At 59.0% G+C, this 15,340-nt stretch overlaps 1 protein-coding gene across 1 annotated transcript; it reads right to left on the bottom strand.

Moving 5' to 3' along the window:
- Positions 1-10,148: 10,148 nt before the first annotated feature.
- On the bottom strand, positions 10,149-14,695 carry RIN1 (Ras and Rab interactor 1). The gene is made up of 10 exons (XM_050756611.1): positions 14,400-14,695; positions 14,061-14,241; positions 13,844-13,958; positions 13,692-13,764; positions 13,489-13,580; positions 12,596-13,333; positions 11,998-12,303; positions 11,606-11,737; positions 11,338-11,489; positions 10,149-10,836 (listed from the first exon to the last, which is right to left on the bottom strand). The coding sequence occupies exons 1-10, from the start codon at positions 14,483-14,485 to the stop codon at positions 10,360-10,362; spliced, it is 2,352 nt and encodes a 783-aa protein (XP_050612568.1). The 5' UTR covers positions 14,486-14,695; the 3' UTR covers positions 10,149-10,359.
- Positions 14,696-15,340: the final 645 nt, after the last annotated feature.

Below are 15,340 nucleotides of genomic sequence, written 5' to 3'. Positions count from 1 at the left end.
AGACATTGCCAAATGTCATATTCCCTGGGAGCAACATCACCCCCAGGGGAGAGCTTCCGCTCTTGGAGACTGTGAGCTCCACGAGAGCAGGGTTGTTATTTGGTTCCCTACTCTATCCCCAAGCCTCGAAAACTCCTGACTCATTCACAATGCCTCGTGAATGAACTTCAGAGAAGTGATGAACCTGGCTCAGGGAGACGCAGTGGGGAGCTGGGATTCTTCCTGCAGCCAAAGCCCACTTGTCCCCAACACTCACTGGCCTTCCCCATGAAGTCAGACCACCTCTGGCAATCGGCAAGCCTTTTTGCAGATGGGGAAACTGAGGTACAAGGAGTTTCAAAGAGCATCAGTGGCAGGAATGGGACTAGAACCAAGGTCTCCTAATTCTTATTCCAGTTCTCTTTTTGCTGTAGCACCCTCAGGCATCATTTGAGCAGAGTCTGAGAGTTAGGCCTCAAGTCAAAAACCAAAGACACAGTGGCTCACGCCTGTAATCCCAGCACTTTGGGAGGCCAAGGTAGGCTGATCACATGAGGCCAGGAGTTCGAGACCAGCCTGGCCAACATGGTGAAACCTTGTCTCTATTAAAAATACAAAAATTAGCCCAGTGTGTTGGTGGGTACCTGTGGTCCCAGCTACTCAGGAGGCTGAGGCACAAGAATCGCTTGAACCTGGGAGGCGGAAGCTGCAGTGAGCTGAGATCACACCAGTGCACTCCAGCCTGGGTGACAGACGATCTCAAAAAAACAAAAACAAGACGGGAGGAAAGCATACCAGGAAGAAGGCACAGCCTGGGCAAGACAACTGAGGTGGCAGAGCTCAAGATGGGTTTGGAGACTACAAAGGACTCCACTAGGCTGAAGTGAGGGACATCGTTAGGGACAGTAAGGAGTGGAGAAAAGGAGTGGGAGCCTATCTTGAAAGGTGTTGAAGTTGTCCCTAAAAGTCTGGGATTCCCTCCTGGAGGCCATGGGGAAGAGAGGCATGATGAGAGATCTCTGTAGCTTGTGTGTGGTGGGTGGAGGGGGCTTGGAGGCCGAGACCAGTTAGGAGGCTGTTGCAATAGTCTGGGAAAGGGGAAAAGGGGAGGGAGCTGGCTGGAGAGCCCGGCGGCAGGGCGGGCCTGGCTGGGGGAGGCAGCCTCCGGAGGCTCCTTAGGGGCAGCCCTGAGCCTGGTCCAAGGGTGTGGCGAGCCCAGTCATGATTCGGGCAATGGCCAGTACTGGGGTGTCTAAGGGGACGGACGGCTGCAGGCTGTCTGACAAGTGGGTGGATGGGATCAGAGGTCAGGAGCCCAGCCTCTGTGGGGGTGAGGGGTTGGGGGGCAAGCAGGCAAAGCAGGAGAAGAAAGGTCAAAGGTCAAATTCCAGATGTCTTGGCTGGGCCTACTTGCAAGTGGAAGGAAGCCTGAGCCAGCATGAGGAATGGGGAAGGCAGGAGGGGGCACCTCTGGCCTCTGTGAGGCTAAATGTCTGGTGGATTGGGAATGAGACTTGGAGAGGCATCTGGTTGCCCACTTTGTGAGGGTGCCCAGCACTCAGCAGCCTCCCCAAGGTTGTGTGAGGTAAGGTTGAGGCTGCCCAAGAACTGTGTTATCTAGTGAGGCTGGGGGATGTAGTGGGCATAGCATCAGGGATCTGGGTTTAAGGGGTTGGAGAGGGGTTGATTGGGGTCTTATTCTTCCTGCTAGTCTTTGAGCCTAGCAGAGAGAAGATGCTAATTGATACAGTAAATGGTTGGAGGATGAGTGGGTGGATATATGGATAGATGGATGCATGGATGGATGGAGGCATGCATGAGTGGATGGATGGATGGACGGATGGATGCATGCATGCATGGATAATGAATGAGTGGGTGGCTGGCTGGGTGGATGCATGGATGTTGATGAATGGATGGGTGTGTGGGTGGATGGATGTGTGGGTGGGTGAAGGTATGCAGGCATGAATGATGCATGGGTGTGTGGGTGGGTGGATACATGAGTAGATGGGTAGATAGATGAATGCATGTATGCACAGATGCATGAGTGGGTAGAAGGATGCTTGGGTGGAAGTCCCATGTTCTAGGACACCCCCAATGGATGGATGGGTGGGTGGGTGCGTGGGTGGGTGGATGGATGGATGGATGGATGGATAGATGTATGCATGCGTAGGGGAATGTGTGGCTGGACAGATGCATGGGTGGGTGGGTGGATGAATGCATGGGTGGGTGGATGGGTGGGCACATGCATGCATGGATGATGCATTGGTGTGTGGTGGGTAGATGCATGAGTAGATCTACCCAGGTGTGTGGATGAGAAGATTTTGAGATGCATGTTTGGATACAGGGCCGCAGGCAGAAGTGGGAGGTCCTGAGTCATAACTAGCAGCCACCATGATGAATTACATGCTCAGAAACAGAACTCTGCAGCTCTGCAGAAGTGCAGCCCGGGAGGACAGGACAACTTAGGCTACCACTGGCAGGGATCAAGTGTGATGCTTCCCCTAGTACCACACAGCCTGTTTTCTGCTGGGTTCTGAGGCCGACATGTCTCCCTGGTTGCAGGTAGGGACAATGTACCTTCCAAACTCAGGAGGCCAGGCTCAGCTCACATTGGGGATCAGGAGGCGGGGGTTCCCTGCTCTGATCATGGCCCATATGAGGGGAACTCATCTGAAGAAGAGCATGAACGCAGAAGCCCGTGGCCTGAGAAGGAGCCTTGTCTTGCAGCTACCAGGACAGGCAAGAAGCAGATGGTGGATTTGGATGCCATGTGTGGGCCTGTGGGGGTGAGGGTGAGGGCGGCCTGAAGAGGGGCTGGCCCACAGAGGACCCAGTGGAACAGCCAGGGTGGGGTATCGAGTGTGATTAGGGGACGCCCCCCAGGCAGGCGTCCTGGACGGCCTTGGCACGCCAGGCCGCTGAGCCAGCACATTGCTTTGTGTACAAATCACCTCCTTTTCTCCTTTTCTTCTGTTCCCATCCCCCACCTCCCTCCATGCCTAAATTCTTCCCAAACCACCCCAGCCTTCGGGCTGTCAGGAGGAAGGGTTGATGTGTGGCGGGTGGGAGGCCCCTGGTCTTGGATGGGCGCTGGGGGGTCCCTCCCACCCAAGACCAGGCACCTACCCCAGGCAGGAGTTGGGGAGGGAAGGGAGCGATTGCCCCCTCCTCCCCCTCCCCAACCTGTGTGCTTCTGGATGGGGGATCCCTGCAGGAAGGGGAGGCAGTGGTGCTGGGGACTGGGCCAGGTGGGAGAAATAGGCTTGGGGAAGGGGGGCCCAGGAAGAGTGTGGTCCAGACCAGGTGAGGGTAAAGGATCCTGCCAACCGAAGGGGGCTGAGGGTTGGGGGGTGTATTTACCATGGTGAGAGGCCGCGTTCTTGTTCCTGGGTCCTGCATGTATGCGTGTGTGTGTGTGCATGTATGTGCTTGCAAATGCCTGGGACTGCTGTGAATGCGCAGCTAGGTGATGTGCGGGTGTCCCCGCAAGTCCACACTTGTGCCCACACCTGTGAGGGAGCAGCATATGGCTGTCCCCAGATTGTCCAACCTGGGCCCAGCTGGGACCCCAGTTCCCTCTTCTGCCAGAAGCCTGACCTGAACATCTGGCCACATCTGCCCACAAGAAAGGGAGTCCCAGAGCACGTGTCAGAGCTAGAAGGGCCCAGGCCTCCCGCCCCAGTGTAGGAACAGTCCTTCTCAGGGTCACAGTTTCCTCACCTGTGCAACGGGTGCCTGTGGAGTGGACACTGTGGTCCCTGTGGTGTCTTGCCAGAGGCGTACCGCTCAGGGCGACCAACTCGTCCGGGTTTGCTGAGCACTTTCTCAGTTTCAGCACTGAAAGTCCCATGTCCTAGGACACCCCCAGTGCCCCCGCCAGTCCCAGGAAATCGAGATGGCTGGTCCCACTTGCCAGTGACGCTTCTCTTTCTACTACATCCTTCCCCTGCTAGCCCTGTCCCTGCCTCCCCCCACCCCATCTCTGGAACCTTCTCTGAAGGTTCTTACTTTCCCTTTTGCTTCCTGTCCTGTACCCTCTTCCTCCTGCCCCTTACTGTCCCCAGGGTCTCACTCGGTCTCTCTCTGGCTGCAGGGTCTCTCTCTCTGCTCCCCTCTCTTCCCTCTCTGTCTCCAGAGTCTCTGTCTCCTCTCCTGCCCAAAGGATCATCCCCTGGTTGGTTTCTGGGGTCTGTCTCTCCATTCTCTGCTCACTTCGGTCTCCCCTCTCCACCTCCGGTGTCTCCCTGTCTCTGTCTCAGGGTCTCGCCACCTTCCCTGGGTGGTCCAGACCTCCCTCTTGTCTCCTGGCACCACACCCCCACGGGGCTGGCTGGGGTGGAAGCCAGGTCTGGGGGCTGTGACCAGGGCGGGAAGGGGAACCCAAGCAGACATGATATTTATGTTAAGACTTCAAAGTGGGGCAGAGGCCGCAGTGGGGGTGGAGGGGTGGAGGGTGGAGGGAGGGAGGTGCTAGCAAAAGCCAGACTAAGGTCAGCGCCGGCCCCTCCCAGCTGAGGGTCTCCTTGGTGACACACACCTCCCCGTGGGACCCTGAGACTCGGAGTAGGGACAGAATGCACTATTTTCGTGCAGAGTTCCAAGAAAGGCACTTCCTGCACCCCCGCCCTGCCCCCAGCCCCATCCTTTCTTCCTGTCACCCTGCAGCTGGGTCTGGGCGCTGTGGGCCCCACCTCCTCTGAACATCAGCCTGGCCCGGGAGACGGGGGTCTGGAGGTGGCAGGAGCAGAGGGCTCGATCTCAGCAGGAAAACATCCCTGGCGCGGGGACAGCCTGTGCGTTCCTGACTCTCTGGCAGAGGCCTCGCCTGGCAGGGCTGTGCGGGGCTGTAACCCGGTTGGCCCCGACCCAGCCAGGCGGACCCAGCCCTTTGGGGCCTCTGAGCCGTGAGCCTGAGGGCCTGAGGGGCCAAAATGGGCCAAGAGGGTCACCCCACCCCTGCCCCCGCCCTTGGCCTAACCTCTGCTAAAGACACCCAGCTGCTGGGACCTGGAAGGCGTGGGGTCAGGGGCCCTGGCCCTGGGTGGGGTGGGTGGGAAGGGCCAATTGTCTCATCCTGCGTCTCAGCTGAGCCCTGAGCCCCTCCCAGGGGCTGCGCCCAGCAGGCACCCTTCAGGCTGAGCCACCCCTCAGGAAGCCCTCTGCCCCCAGACTCAAGGCTCGCTCTGGACCCAGGACCCTCTGGTCCAAAGTCCACTCAGGCCCCAAATGCCCCAGCCCCTGGGCCAGTGTCTCCTCCAGGGTCCTCCCTAGGCTCTTCCCGTGAATCACTCAGGCTGGAATCTGATGAGCTCAGGCCTCCCCGCCCAGCACTGCCTGCCTCTGCCTCCTGCCTGGCTAGTGGGGTCACCACTCCCCTCATGGGGGTCTTCTCAGCAACCCACATCTCCCTCCAGGGTCCAGCATGGGCTGGGGTGGGTGAGTGGTGGTGGAGCAGGCCAGGGCTGCAGTGAGGTGACTCAGGAGAGAGCTTGGACTGCTTCTGTGTGCTCCAAAGTATAAAAGGTCTGTGTGTGTCTGTGTGTGTGTCTATGTGTGTGTCTGTCTTTGTGTGTGTCTTTGTGAGTGTGTCTGTGTGTGTGTGTGTGTCTTTGTGAGTGTGTGTCTGTGTGTGTGTGTGTGTCTGTGTGTGTCTGTCTTTGTGTGTCTCTGTGTGTGTGTGTGTCTTTGTGAGTGTGTCTCTGTGTGTGTGTCTGTGTGTGTCTTTGTGAGTGTGTCTCTGTGTGTGTTTGCACTTCCAGTGCTTGGAGAGTGGGAAGGGGCAGCCGTGTGCTGCTGTGTCTTGGGAGAGTGTGCACCGTCGCGTCTGAGTGGGGGATGGAGTGTGCCAGTGGCAGTTCTGCACAGGTAGGTCTAGTGCATCATGGGGTCACCATGTGTGTCTGTGTCAGCCTGTCCCCATGTGTGTGTGTCTGGGAGTCACACTCTGAACCCAAGAACAAGGGTGCTGAAATAGTTCAGTGTTTGCAGATTCAGGGATGTCTGAGTGGGTGGCTGGTCTGTGTCAGGGTGTGTCTGGGAGGAGGGGCGCCAGTGTGTCCCTGTGCCCCATCCCGCAGGAGTGAATGGCTGACAGTGTCAGGGTGTGCCTGTTAACCCGGGGGTGCCCCAGGGTTGTTGCACATGCTCGTGGCTGGCAGAGTGTGCACACTGTGTGGGAATGTGGGTCAGACAGTGTCACTGTGTGTTAATTGTGGGTGTGAACATGGGTTGCAAGGCCATGGCAGCGTGCTAGATGCTCTGTGTTGAAGGTGTGGCAGGGTGGGGTGGGTCTCAATGACTGCCTTCTGCTGCACCCCTTTCAGGCCACCCAGTAGGCCCCTGGTTCCTGGATCACCATGGTCCACAGAACCAGGGACATGCAGCCCTTCCCTCACCCCCTATTCGCAGGGTCCCAGGGACCCACTGCCGTGCGCTTTCCTCCTAGCACCAGGCCAGCAGCACTGAGTCCCCTGGGTCCTCTGGATGGCCTTCTCAGCAGAGGGGACCCTGCACGTGGCCAGGAATGAGGCGCATTCTGCCCCCTGGTGGCAGCGATGAAGGATGCGCCGCCCTGCACTCCAGGAAAGCGGAGGGACGGTTTAGGCTGCGTCTTTTGGAATCAGTCATTCCACATAGACTCACAAGTGCCAATTCCGGCCTGGGCATTGTTCAAGGCCCTTGAGATTTAGCTAGGAACAAGGCGGGGTTGGCTCTGGCATTCTAGTGAGGGAGACAGACAATAAATTTGCATACAGAACCACCGTGACTTTAGGAGTGATGAGGGCAACGTTTCCAAGTAAGGAAATGACCTGGCTGCTCGTTAACAGATCCAAACGTCAGAGTTCCAGTCTTGCCCTGCAGAGTGGACGCTGGGCCAGGCATGTCACCTCTTGGAGCCTTGGTTTCCTTTTCCATAGGGACAAAGACTGGGGAAGGGGTGGCACAGAATCCCTAGGACACAGTGGACTTTCAGTTACCGTCCAGATCACACCATGTGAATGGAGAGATGTGACCTGTTTCCCTTTGGCTGGAGCTGGGGGCGCTTAGCGCTTGGTCTATAACAGACACTTTTGTTGTTGTTGTTGTTTGATTTTTTGTTAGAGTCTTGCTCTGTCGGCCAGGCTGGAGTGCAGTGGCATGATCTCGGCTTACTGCAACCTCCACCTCCCAGGTTCGAGCGATTTTCCTGTCTCAGCCTCCCAAGTAGCTGGGACTACAGGCACAAGCCACCCTGCCCAGCTAATTTCTGTATTTTTAGTAGAGATGGGGTTTCACCATGTTGGCCAGGCTGGTCTTGAACTCCTGACCTTAGGTGATCTGCCTACCTCGGCCTCCCAGAGTGCTAGGATTATAGGCCTGAGCCACCTCACCCAGCCTATAACGGACATTTGATAAATGTGCTGAGTGGACAAATAAATCAGCCCTTCTGCTTTGAAGGACTGCAGAACCTGGTGTCTGAACCCTTTGCCCTGTAACAAGGCACTTTCCCTGAGCAAGTCTGAGTTTTCTCATCTGTAAAATGGGGCTAGTGAGACTGGTCTTACACTGGCCTATCATCGTCTGCCTTGCCTGGAGGCTCTGCCCCAGGATCATGACCTTGCTGATGCTGCTGATTTGGCCTGGACCCCTGACCAATTAGTTTTTTTATTTTTTTATTTTTATTGTGTTTTTTATTTATTTTTTTTGAGAAGGACTCTTGCTCTGTTGCCCAGGGTAGAGTGCAATGGTGTGATCTCAGGTCACTGCAAGCTCCACCTCCCAGGTTCAAGCAATTCTCTTGCCTCAGCCTCCCCAGTAGCTGGGCTACAGGGTAGCTGGGACTACAGGTGCATGCCACCACGCCTGGCTAATTTTTGTATTTTTAGTACAGACGGGTTTTCACCATGCTGGCCAGGCTGGTCTCGAACTCCTGACCTCAGATGATCCACCCGCCTCGGCCTCCCAAAGTGCTGGGATTACAGGAGTGACCCACCAGGCACAGCCCAGAGTTTCTTGAGAAGAAAAACCACAAGACCCAGGCAGCAGCAGCCCCCTGTGGTGCTCCATCACTGGCGAGGGCAGGGAGGGGGTCAGGTCATGCTGAGCCTGGCAAGGGTGGGAAGGGCTTGCAGAGGCCCCAGAGCCTCATTCCCAGGAGACCAGCTGTACATCCGGCCCCTGGGATCCTCTGAGCACCCTCTACAAACATTCCACGTCCTTCTGAGCACCCTCTACAAACATTCCACGTCCTTCCTCTGGGACTGACCTTGACACATCCTGTGTTTGATTCCCAGTACCCAGCCCTCCCTTATACTCCCCAGGTTTCTGCCTCACTGTCCCTCACTCCTAGTTATCAAACTCCAATCCGTGAACAATATTTATTGAGCGCCTATGGCATTTGTGCTCAGCATTGGACTGTGCAAGGCACTAGGGGTGAGTGGTGAAACAGGGAGGGAGGACAGAAGAGCTAACGGGACACTTCCTGTCAGCGAGAAGCTTGGGAGGGCATGGAAGTGGGAAGAGAAGAGCTGCCGTTGGCCTAGTGACAAATTTGGGAGCCCTGCAACTGGGCTGTATCTGGACTGCTCATCTGAAAGCCAGTGACTGGCTGGGTGCGATAGCTCATGCCTGTAATCCCAGCACTTTGGGAGGCCAAGGTGGGTGGATCACCTAAGGTCAGGAGTTTGAGACCAGCCTGGCCAACATGGGGAAACCCCATCTCTACTAATAATACAAAAATTAGCCAGGTGTGGTGGTGCACATCTGTAGTCCCAGCTACTTGGGAGGCTGAGGCAGAAGCATCATTTGAACCGGGAGGCGGAGGTTGCTGTGAGCCGAGATCATACCACTGCACTCTAGCCAGAGCGACAGAGCAAAACTCCATCACAAACAAACAAACAAAAAAAAAACCCAAAAAGCCAATGTCCACAATTTCTACCTCCCAGTTGTCATGTCTGACATGTGGGCTGATGTCCCTCTGTGCTCAGTGCCTGAGGAGAGAACCTCTGGGGTCGTCCTCCACGGGGGGACAATTCCTTCCTTCCTGGGGATGGCCCACGAGAGGCTGGCCTTACCCAGACCCCAGAACCTAAGGGACCTGGGGGCCAGCAGCCTCGGTCCCTGCGCTGTCCCCAGGTTGCCTGACGCTGCCAGGGACCCCCTGTGCTGCTACAACCTTGGAGGCGCCCTCACCTCTGGGTACCGTGAGCATTGTGTGGCCAGCTTCCCTCTCAGCAGCTTCCCTGGCCATGCACGCCCCCTCGTGGTTGGTCGTCGGCACTTTTCCTTGTTTGGATTTGCTACCTGCTCTGGGCTTCCTTGGGGGCTGCCCCGGCCTTTGTGGGTGACTTAGAATGGAGGGTGGAGTTGGAACCTGCTGCCCTGGTTTGCGTGGGGGAGCCTGTAAGGACTTGCTGTATGACATCCTGGGAGTCACTTTCCTGAACCTCAGTGGGCCCAACAAGCCACGGCCAGGTAAAGCTTTTGTGACGGCCAAGAGTTTAGTGCAGAGAGCATGGTTTCTGAGCCCCCTCTCCATTCTGGAAGCTTATCTGCCAGCTGGTGTACCTCCCCAGAGATGCTGGAGGGCCTGGGAGGACTCCAAATCTTGGGGAGAGACTGTAACTTGGGTACTTTCTCCCCAGGGCCTGATTTCCGGGGGAATAACCTCCTTGAACTAGGTGTCAGCAGGTGGGAGCCCTGTCTGGCAGAGAGTAGATTCCAGGAGAGAGTTAGCAGCCCAGCTCTCTCCCTCCCTTTCTGCCATGAGCTCTGCTTGTGCAAAATCACCCATTTTGATCACTGAAACACTTCTGGGAACCGAGCAGGGCAGCAATAGTGTCCCCACTTTACAGATGAGAGTACTGATGCTTGCAGGTGCAGGTCCTTCGGGTGTCCAGGACAGGGGTGGGCTCTGAGCCTTTGCTGCTGTTCCGTGGCCTTTCTAAATCCTCCTGACACCTAGGAGCCATTGGAACCTTTTAGGGTCTAGAAGTCTCAGCCTGGTGGGGGCTACTGGGGTGGAGCCCTGACTCAGTCACGCCCATGGGGGGAAGGGTAAAAGGAGCCGAGACCGTTACCCTCCCCATGTCAGAGGTTGGGCATCCATCAGATTCGCCCCCACTTGGCACACTCCCCATTGCAGGCTGGCTCACCCTCAGCTGGGTGAGAAGAACAAGAGGCAAGGGGCCTTGGGCACACAGTCTGGGGGTCCCCCGAGCCCCCTCATCTTTATTCCAGTTCCTCAGATGTGGCAGTTCCCTCAGCTTCCCTGGAGACAAGTATCAGACAAAGGTGGTGGCAGACACTGGACAGGGCCCTGGGTGGGGCTGCTGGCGCTAAAAGGACTTCTCAGCAGGCACAAGGTCTCCCGCCCCAAATGACCCTTCTGGCCACTTCAAGCTACTCCTCTGCTGCCCGGCTTCCCTCTGCCTCTGGCTCCCCTGGCTGAGCAGAGCCTTCACGGGCTCGACCCTGGCCCCCTTCAGCAGTTGTGTCAGACTCTTCCCTAGTGTCCCTGGGGCTGGCTTTGACCCCAGCGTCCTCATCTCCCTGGCACCCTTGCTCCTCCCCTCTGCTCCTTGCCTCTGACTGCCCTCTGCCCTCCTCCTCTGTTGCAGCCTCCTGGGTCTCAGGCCACTCTGCCCGGCGGTAGACAAGGTAGCCAGTGGTGGGCAGCCTGCGGGCCAGGGCTCCAGGGGGCAGGCGGTGGTAGCCCTGGTCCTTGTACAGGAAGAGGCCAAAAGTGTTGGGCTGCGTCACTCGGAACTTGGTGGCACAGAGCTGGTTCAGCGTGGCGATCGAGGCCTCTGGGGGCACGGCCAGGGTCTTGGAGGTGCAGCCACTGCTGGGATCCTGATAGGCTACTCGGAGGAGGTGCTATGCAGGAGGAGAAGCAAAAACAAGTACTCAGCCCTGACTGGCATGCATCTGGCTCCAAAGCTGAGGGACCAGTGTGGGCTGTGCAGGGACAGGGTGGGGAGGTGGAAATCCAGTGGGAGAACCAAGTGGCAAAAGCTCTGTGAGCTCCAGGGGTCGGCTTGTGGGCCACAGCTGAAGGTGCAGGACAGCCCAGTGGGGAGCTCACAAGCTTGAGACGAAGCTTTGATAGTGCACACTTTGTGCCCCAAGTACTCTCCTGCATTAACTCATTTAATCTTTACCTCAACCCCACGAGGTAGGTCCTATTACCCCATTGTACTGATGAGAAAACTGAGGCACAAAGTAGTTAAGTAACTTGCCCAAGTCCCCACAACCCAGTGGCAGAGCTGGGATTAGAACCCAGGATCTGGCTACAGAGTCTGGACTCTTCACCAAGGACAGGAAGGTGAAAGGCGGGGATGGTGTCTGGCTCTGAGGACACGGTGGAGGGCCTGTTACCTGGAAGCAGTGGGTGGCAGGCAGGCGGCGCTGCTCCCAGAGGCTGAGGGAGCGCCGTAGCTCCTGCGAGGGACTCAGTGGGAGGGTGTGGGCCTGACCCAGGCCACTCAGCAAGGCCAGGCTGGCAGACAGGCTGGTCAGGTAGTAGCCACCTGGGACACAGGGTGGAAGAACACGGCTCAGGCTGGGTGTGGGGCACCCATCCCCTCTCCCCTTCCCTGCTTATTCAGGGCCCACCCAGGCAGGGAAGTGGGTGGGGGTCCCTCACCCTCTCCGGTGAGCAGGCTGGGCTCCAGCAGTTCTGACATGTACTCGGCCTCCAGCAGCAGCTCAGGAAGGTCACAGTGGGCCAAGACGAGGCTCAGCAGAGGCAGGAACTCGTCAGCACCCGCGTCCTCCCCTGTGGGGACATGGTGAGAGGAAGAAGCTTCAGGTGCAGTCCTTGCTTTAGGCAGTGACCCCTCCCCATGGCCTAGCAACCATGGCAGGGCTTCGGAGAGAACGCACTGCTCTCTGGGCCTCAGTTTCGCAATCTGCAAGATGGGAGGGTGGGCTCATTCTCTCCCGCAGGGCCATTCCAGGGTCCTGGGGACCTGCCACTGGGGGTCCCACCTCCAACTCAGAGGGGCAGGGCAGGGTGAGGTGGTGGCAGAGACATACCCTCCTGGGTCCTCAGGGCCATGTAGAGCAGCTTGCAGGCCTGCAGGAGCCGCTTCACCTGGGCGCTGGGTGAGTAGGTGCGGAGCAGCTGCAGCAACTTCTGGCGCACCTGCTCCATCTCTACTGGGGAGGGCAGGCTCAGGTGGGACCCAAAAGCTCCAGGACCCTGGGCCCGGGCCAGGCGGAGGCCCTCAGCTAGGCGGCCCAGGGAGCCGTCTGCGGCAAGCCGGCGCCGCACGCGGGCTGCCAGGATGGGCCGGAGAGGCTTGAGCACAGAGCGATGCAATGACTTCTCCAGGACATGTTCTGCCAGAGGAGGGGCAGGGAGGGGTCAGGGGAAGACTGGGGAGATGGGGGACAGAGGCCAGGGGAGAAGGGAGCAGGGGTAGAATCGGGGAGGAGAGGCAAGGAAAGCAGGAGGAGGTAGCCTGGGTGAGACAGAAGAGTTTGGGGAGAGAGAGGATGGAACTCTCTCGAACAGTGGTAAGACAGGGTGGGTTTGTAAAGCAGCAGAACAGAATCAGACAGGCTGGCGCTGTGGAGGGGAGCAGAGGGTCGGATGGGGCAGTGCTGGAGCTATGGAGAGACGGAGCCTCACCCAGCCTTTTAGGCGGCAGCAGCTTCTCAGGGCCCAGCTCCACGCTCAGCATGGCCCGGGCCCGGCTCAGTGCCTGACGGATGCCCTGCAGCTCCTGGGGCTCAGGCCCGGCCCGCACCTGGGTCAGTAGGTCCTGCACCAGCTGGCCTGCGGCTGTGTGTCGGTCCTGCATCAGCGCCGCCGCGGCCCGGCCCACCTGCCGCTCCGGCGCCAGTAGGGAGCAGAAGGCGGCACTCATGGACCGAAGCAGAGGCCGCCGGCGGCCCAGGTGGGGTGAGGTCGCTGGGCTCCCCCGGGACCCTGGCGCCCCCTCCTCCTCGGAGCTGCTGGGGGAGCCGCAGTCCACCTCCTGGAGGGAGGGCATAGGCGGAAGGCTAGGGTCACCGCCTGCTGGCACGCGGTACCCCACTGAACTCTCCCTCCGCAGCAACTGGCAAGGGGGCAGCCGCTCTGTCTGGCTGGGGACTGCCCCTGGCAACACAGGGACGGGGGGAGGCGGCACGGCAGGTGGAGACAGGGGGCTGGAAGTCTCTGTGGACACGCGCACTTTGAAGCTTCTCTTGAATTTCTCCCGCTTGGTGGGCCCCAGGTCCCCCGGGAACAGGGGGTTGAAGAAGCACAAGGCGGCTCCGGTGCCCTGGTCCAGCTCTTGAGGGGACCGGGCCTTCAGCTGGGGCAACACTGGGCCTCCAGCCGGGCCCCGCTGAGCCTTGATGTTGAGGGAGGAGCTCCAGAACTCTAGGGAACAAGAAACCAACTGGGGCCTCCAGGATTGGTTAGGGGAAGTTTCCCAACCAAGGAAAGGCATGGGCTTCGGGCCGTGTGCTGCGAGCCTTCCCCTCCCCTCAGCCTCAGCTTTTTCATCTGTGCAATGGGTGGCAAGGAGCTCTTACCAATGCCCAGATGGGAGATGGCCTCCAGCTCTTTGTGGGTGGCTGCACGGTGGATGGCTCTGGGGAGCTGCAGCGGGAGGAGAAGGATGTCCCTGAGGCCAGAGAGGGGAGCAGAAGGGAGTGAGGGCCGAAGGGGGTGGGGAGGATGGGCTGTCCCAAGGAGCAGGGCCCGTGGACACCGGGCACCCTGCAGGCAGACTCACCGGGTGTGGCAGTAGGCACAGATGAGCTGGACTAGGTCTGGGAACATGAGCTCCGAGCCCTCCAAGGAGACGCCTGAGAGAGGAGGGAAGTGAGGTGCTTCTCTAGGGAACCTCCCTCCTTCCAGCCCCTTCCTGCCAGGCCAGCCCCTCACCGCCAGGGCTCTCCAGGATGTAGTGGCTGGAGACGAAGGAGGGGCCGCTGGCTTCGGGCAGTCGCATGCACAGGGCCTGGCACTGTCGGGTGTTAGATTTCCGCACGAGGAACGTCTGCAAGTGGATAGGGCTCAGGCAGCTCAGGACCTTGGCATCCCACCCTTCTCCCTCCCACCCCTGGCTGGCCAGTCCCTGGAGGTTGGGGGCAAGACTCACCCCCGGGGGCTCGGTCCTCAGCACGTGCAGTGCCGCGGCTGCGTTGGCTTGCAGCTGCAGCCACACAGGCCGGGTGAGCAGCAGGCGCTCCCGCAGGCTCACAACGCGTCCCGGCCGCTGTGGCCCGCCTGCCTGCCCGCCGCTGGCATTGGGCACGTCATACAGTGGGTCCTGGGCTGGCCTGAGGGCGGGCATCCAGATCTGAGCAGGGAGCCAGGGGCTGGGACCCTTGCTCTCCTCTTCCCCGCTCCCAGGTTTCCCACCTTCTCCGTCCCCAGATAGACCCTCTTCTCGCAGCCCCTCCCTGCCCCACCTGGCTGCCCTGCCAACTTCACTAACTTTTCTGTCTCCAGGTGCCCAGGAGTGAAGCTGGATGGGCTGGGGGCTCCCGGAGGGCCCGTGCCTGACTCTCCAGGGCTTTCCATGGCTGGGAGCTCCTTCGGCTTCAGGAAGAGAATCCAACCCCAAGGCAAGGCACGCACATCCCCAGTGAGTAACACTTCCTGAGGGCGGTCCGCCTGTCACACCCGCCTGTTAACTCTTGTGTGTCCACCCCGCCTGGCCAGTGCCTGCCTCCTCTGTTCTGGACCCTGCTTCGGGGGTCAGGGATCCCCTCCGTGCTAGCCCTGCTCTGAGGGCCCCAGCTGGGGGGTGCCACCTCCACACAGGGCCTCCTGCAGCCTCACCAGCTCCTCAAATTGCACAGGTGGGCGGGAAGTGGTTAAACGGCCGACTCAGTCCCCGCAGGCCCCAGCCACACTCTGGGGGCACCTCTGGGTCTGTGGTCAGTTGCTCATCTGCCCCTGGCCTCAGGTCAGCCTTGTGGGAGAGCACCCTCTACTGTCCATAGATGACTCATTCCTGAACATGGGTTTTAGGATTTTAGGTTGCCATGGAGAAAATATGCCACGTCTCCATGGAAACCAACCTATTTGCTTAACTGAGGTTCTGGGGGTGGTTCTGACACTCAGCACTAACCAGGGGGAGTCTGGCTGTGAGGTCGTTAGCACATGGTGCTGCTGCCGGCTGCCTCCTACGCATGCAGGCTCTGCCAGCCTGCCTTGCCAATCTGCCAGGCAACTGGGACAGGTGCAGACATGACCCAGGCTTCAAGCACACGCACCCATCCTCCCCACCCGAGGCACTCCGCTGGCGCCATATGTTCTCTGCCCAGTGCCAGGCAGCCCAGCGCCCACCTCCCCCTCCCCAGTGTGGCCCCACGCACAGTGCTCCAGCCTCTGCTGGGCAGTGCAAGGAGTGGCAATCTGCAGGCACCTCAG

This window comes from Macaca thibetana, chromosome 14 (genome assembly GCF_024542745.1).
Source record: "Macaca thibetana thibetana isolate TM-01 chromosome 14, ASM2454274v1, whole genome shotgun sequence".
NCBI lineage: Eukaryota > Metazoa > Chordata > Mammalia > Primates > Cercopithecidae > Macaca > Macaca thibetana.
The sequence above is the reverse complement of the archived record's forward strand: the minus strand, read 5'-3'. Positions and strand labels throughout refer to the sequence as shown.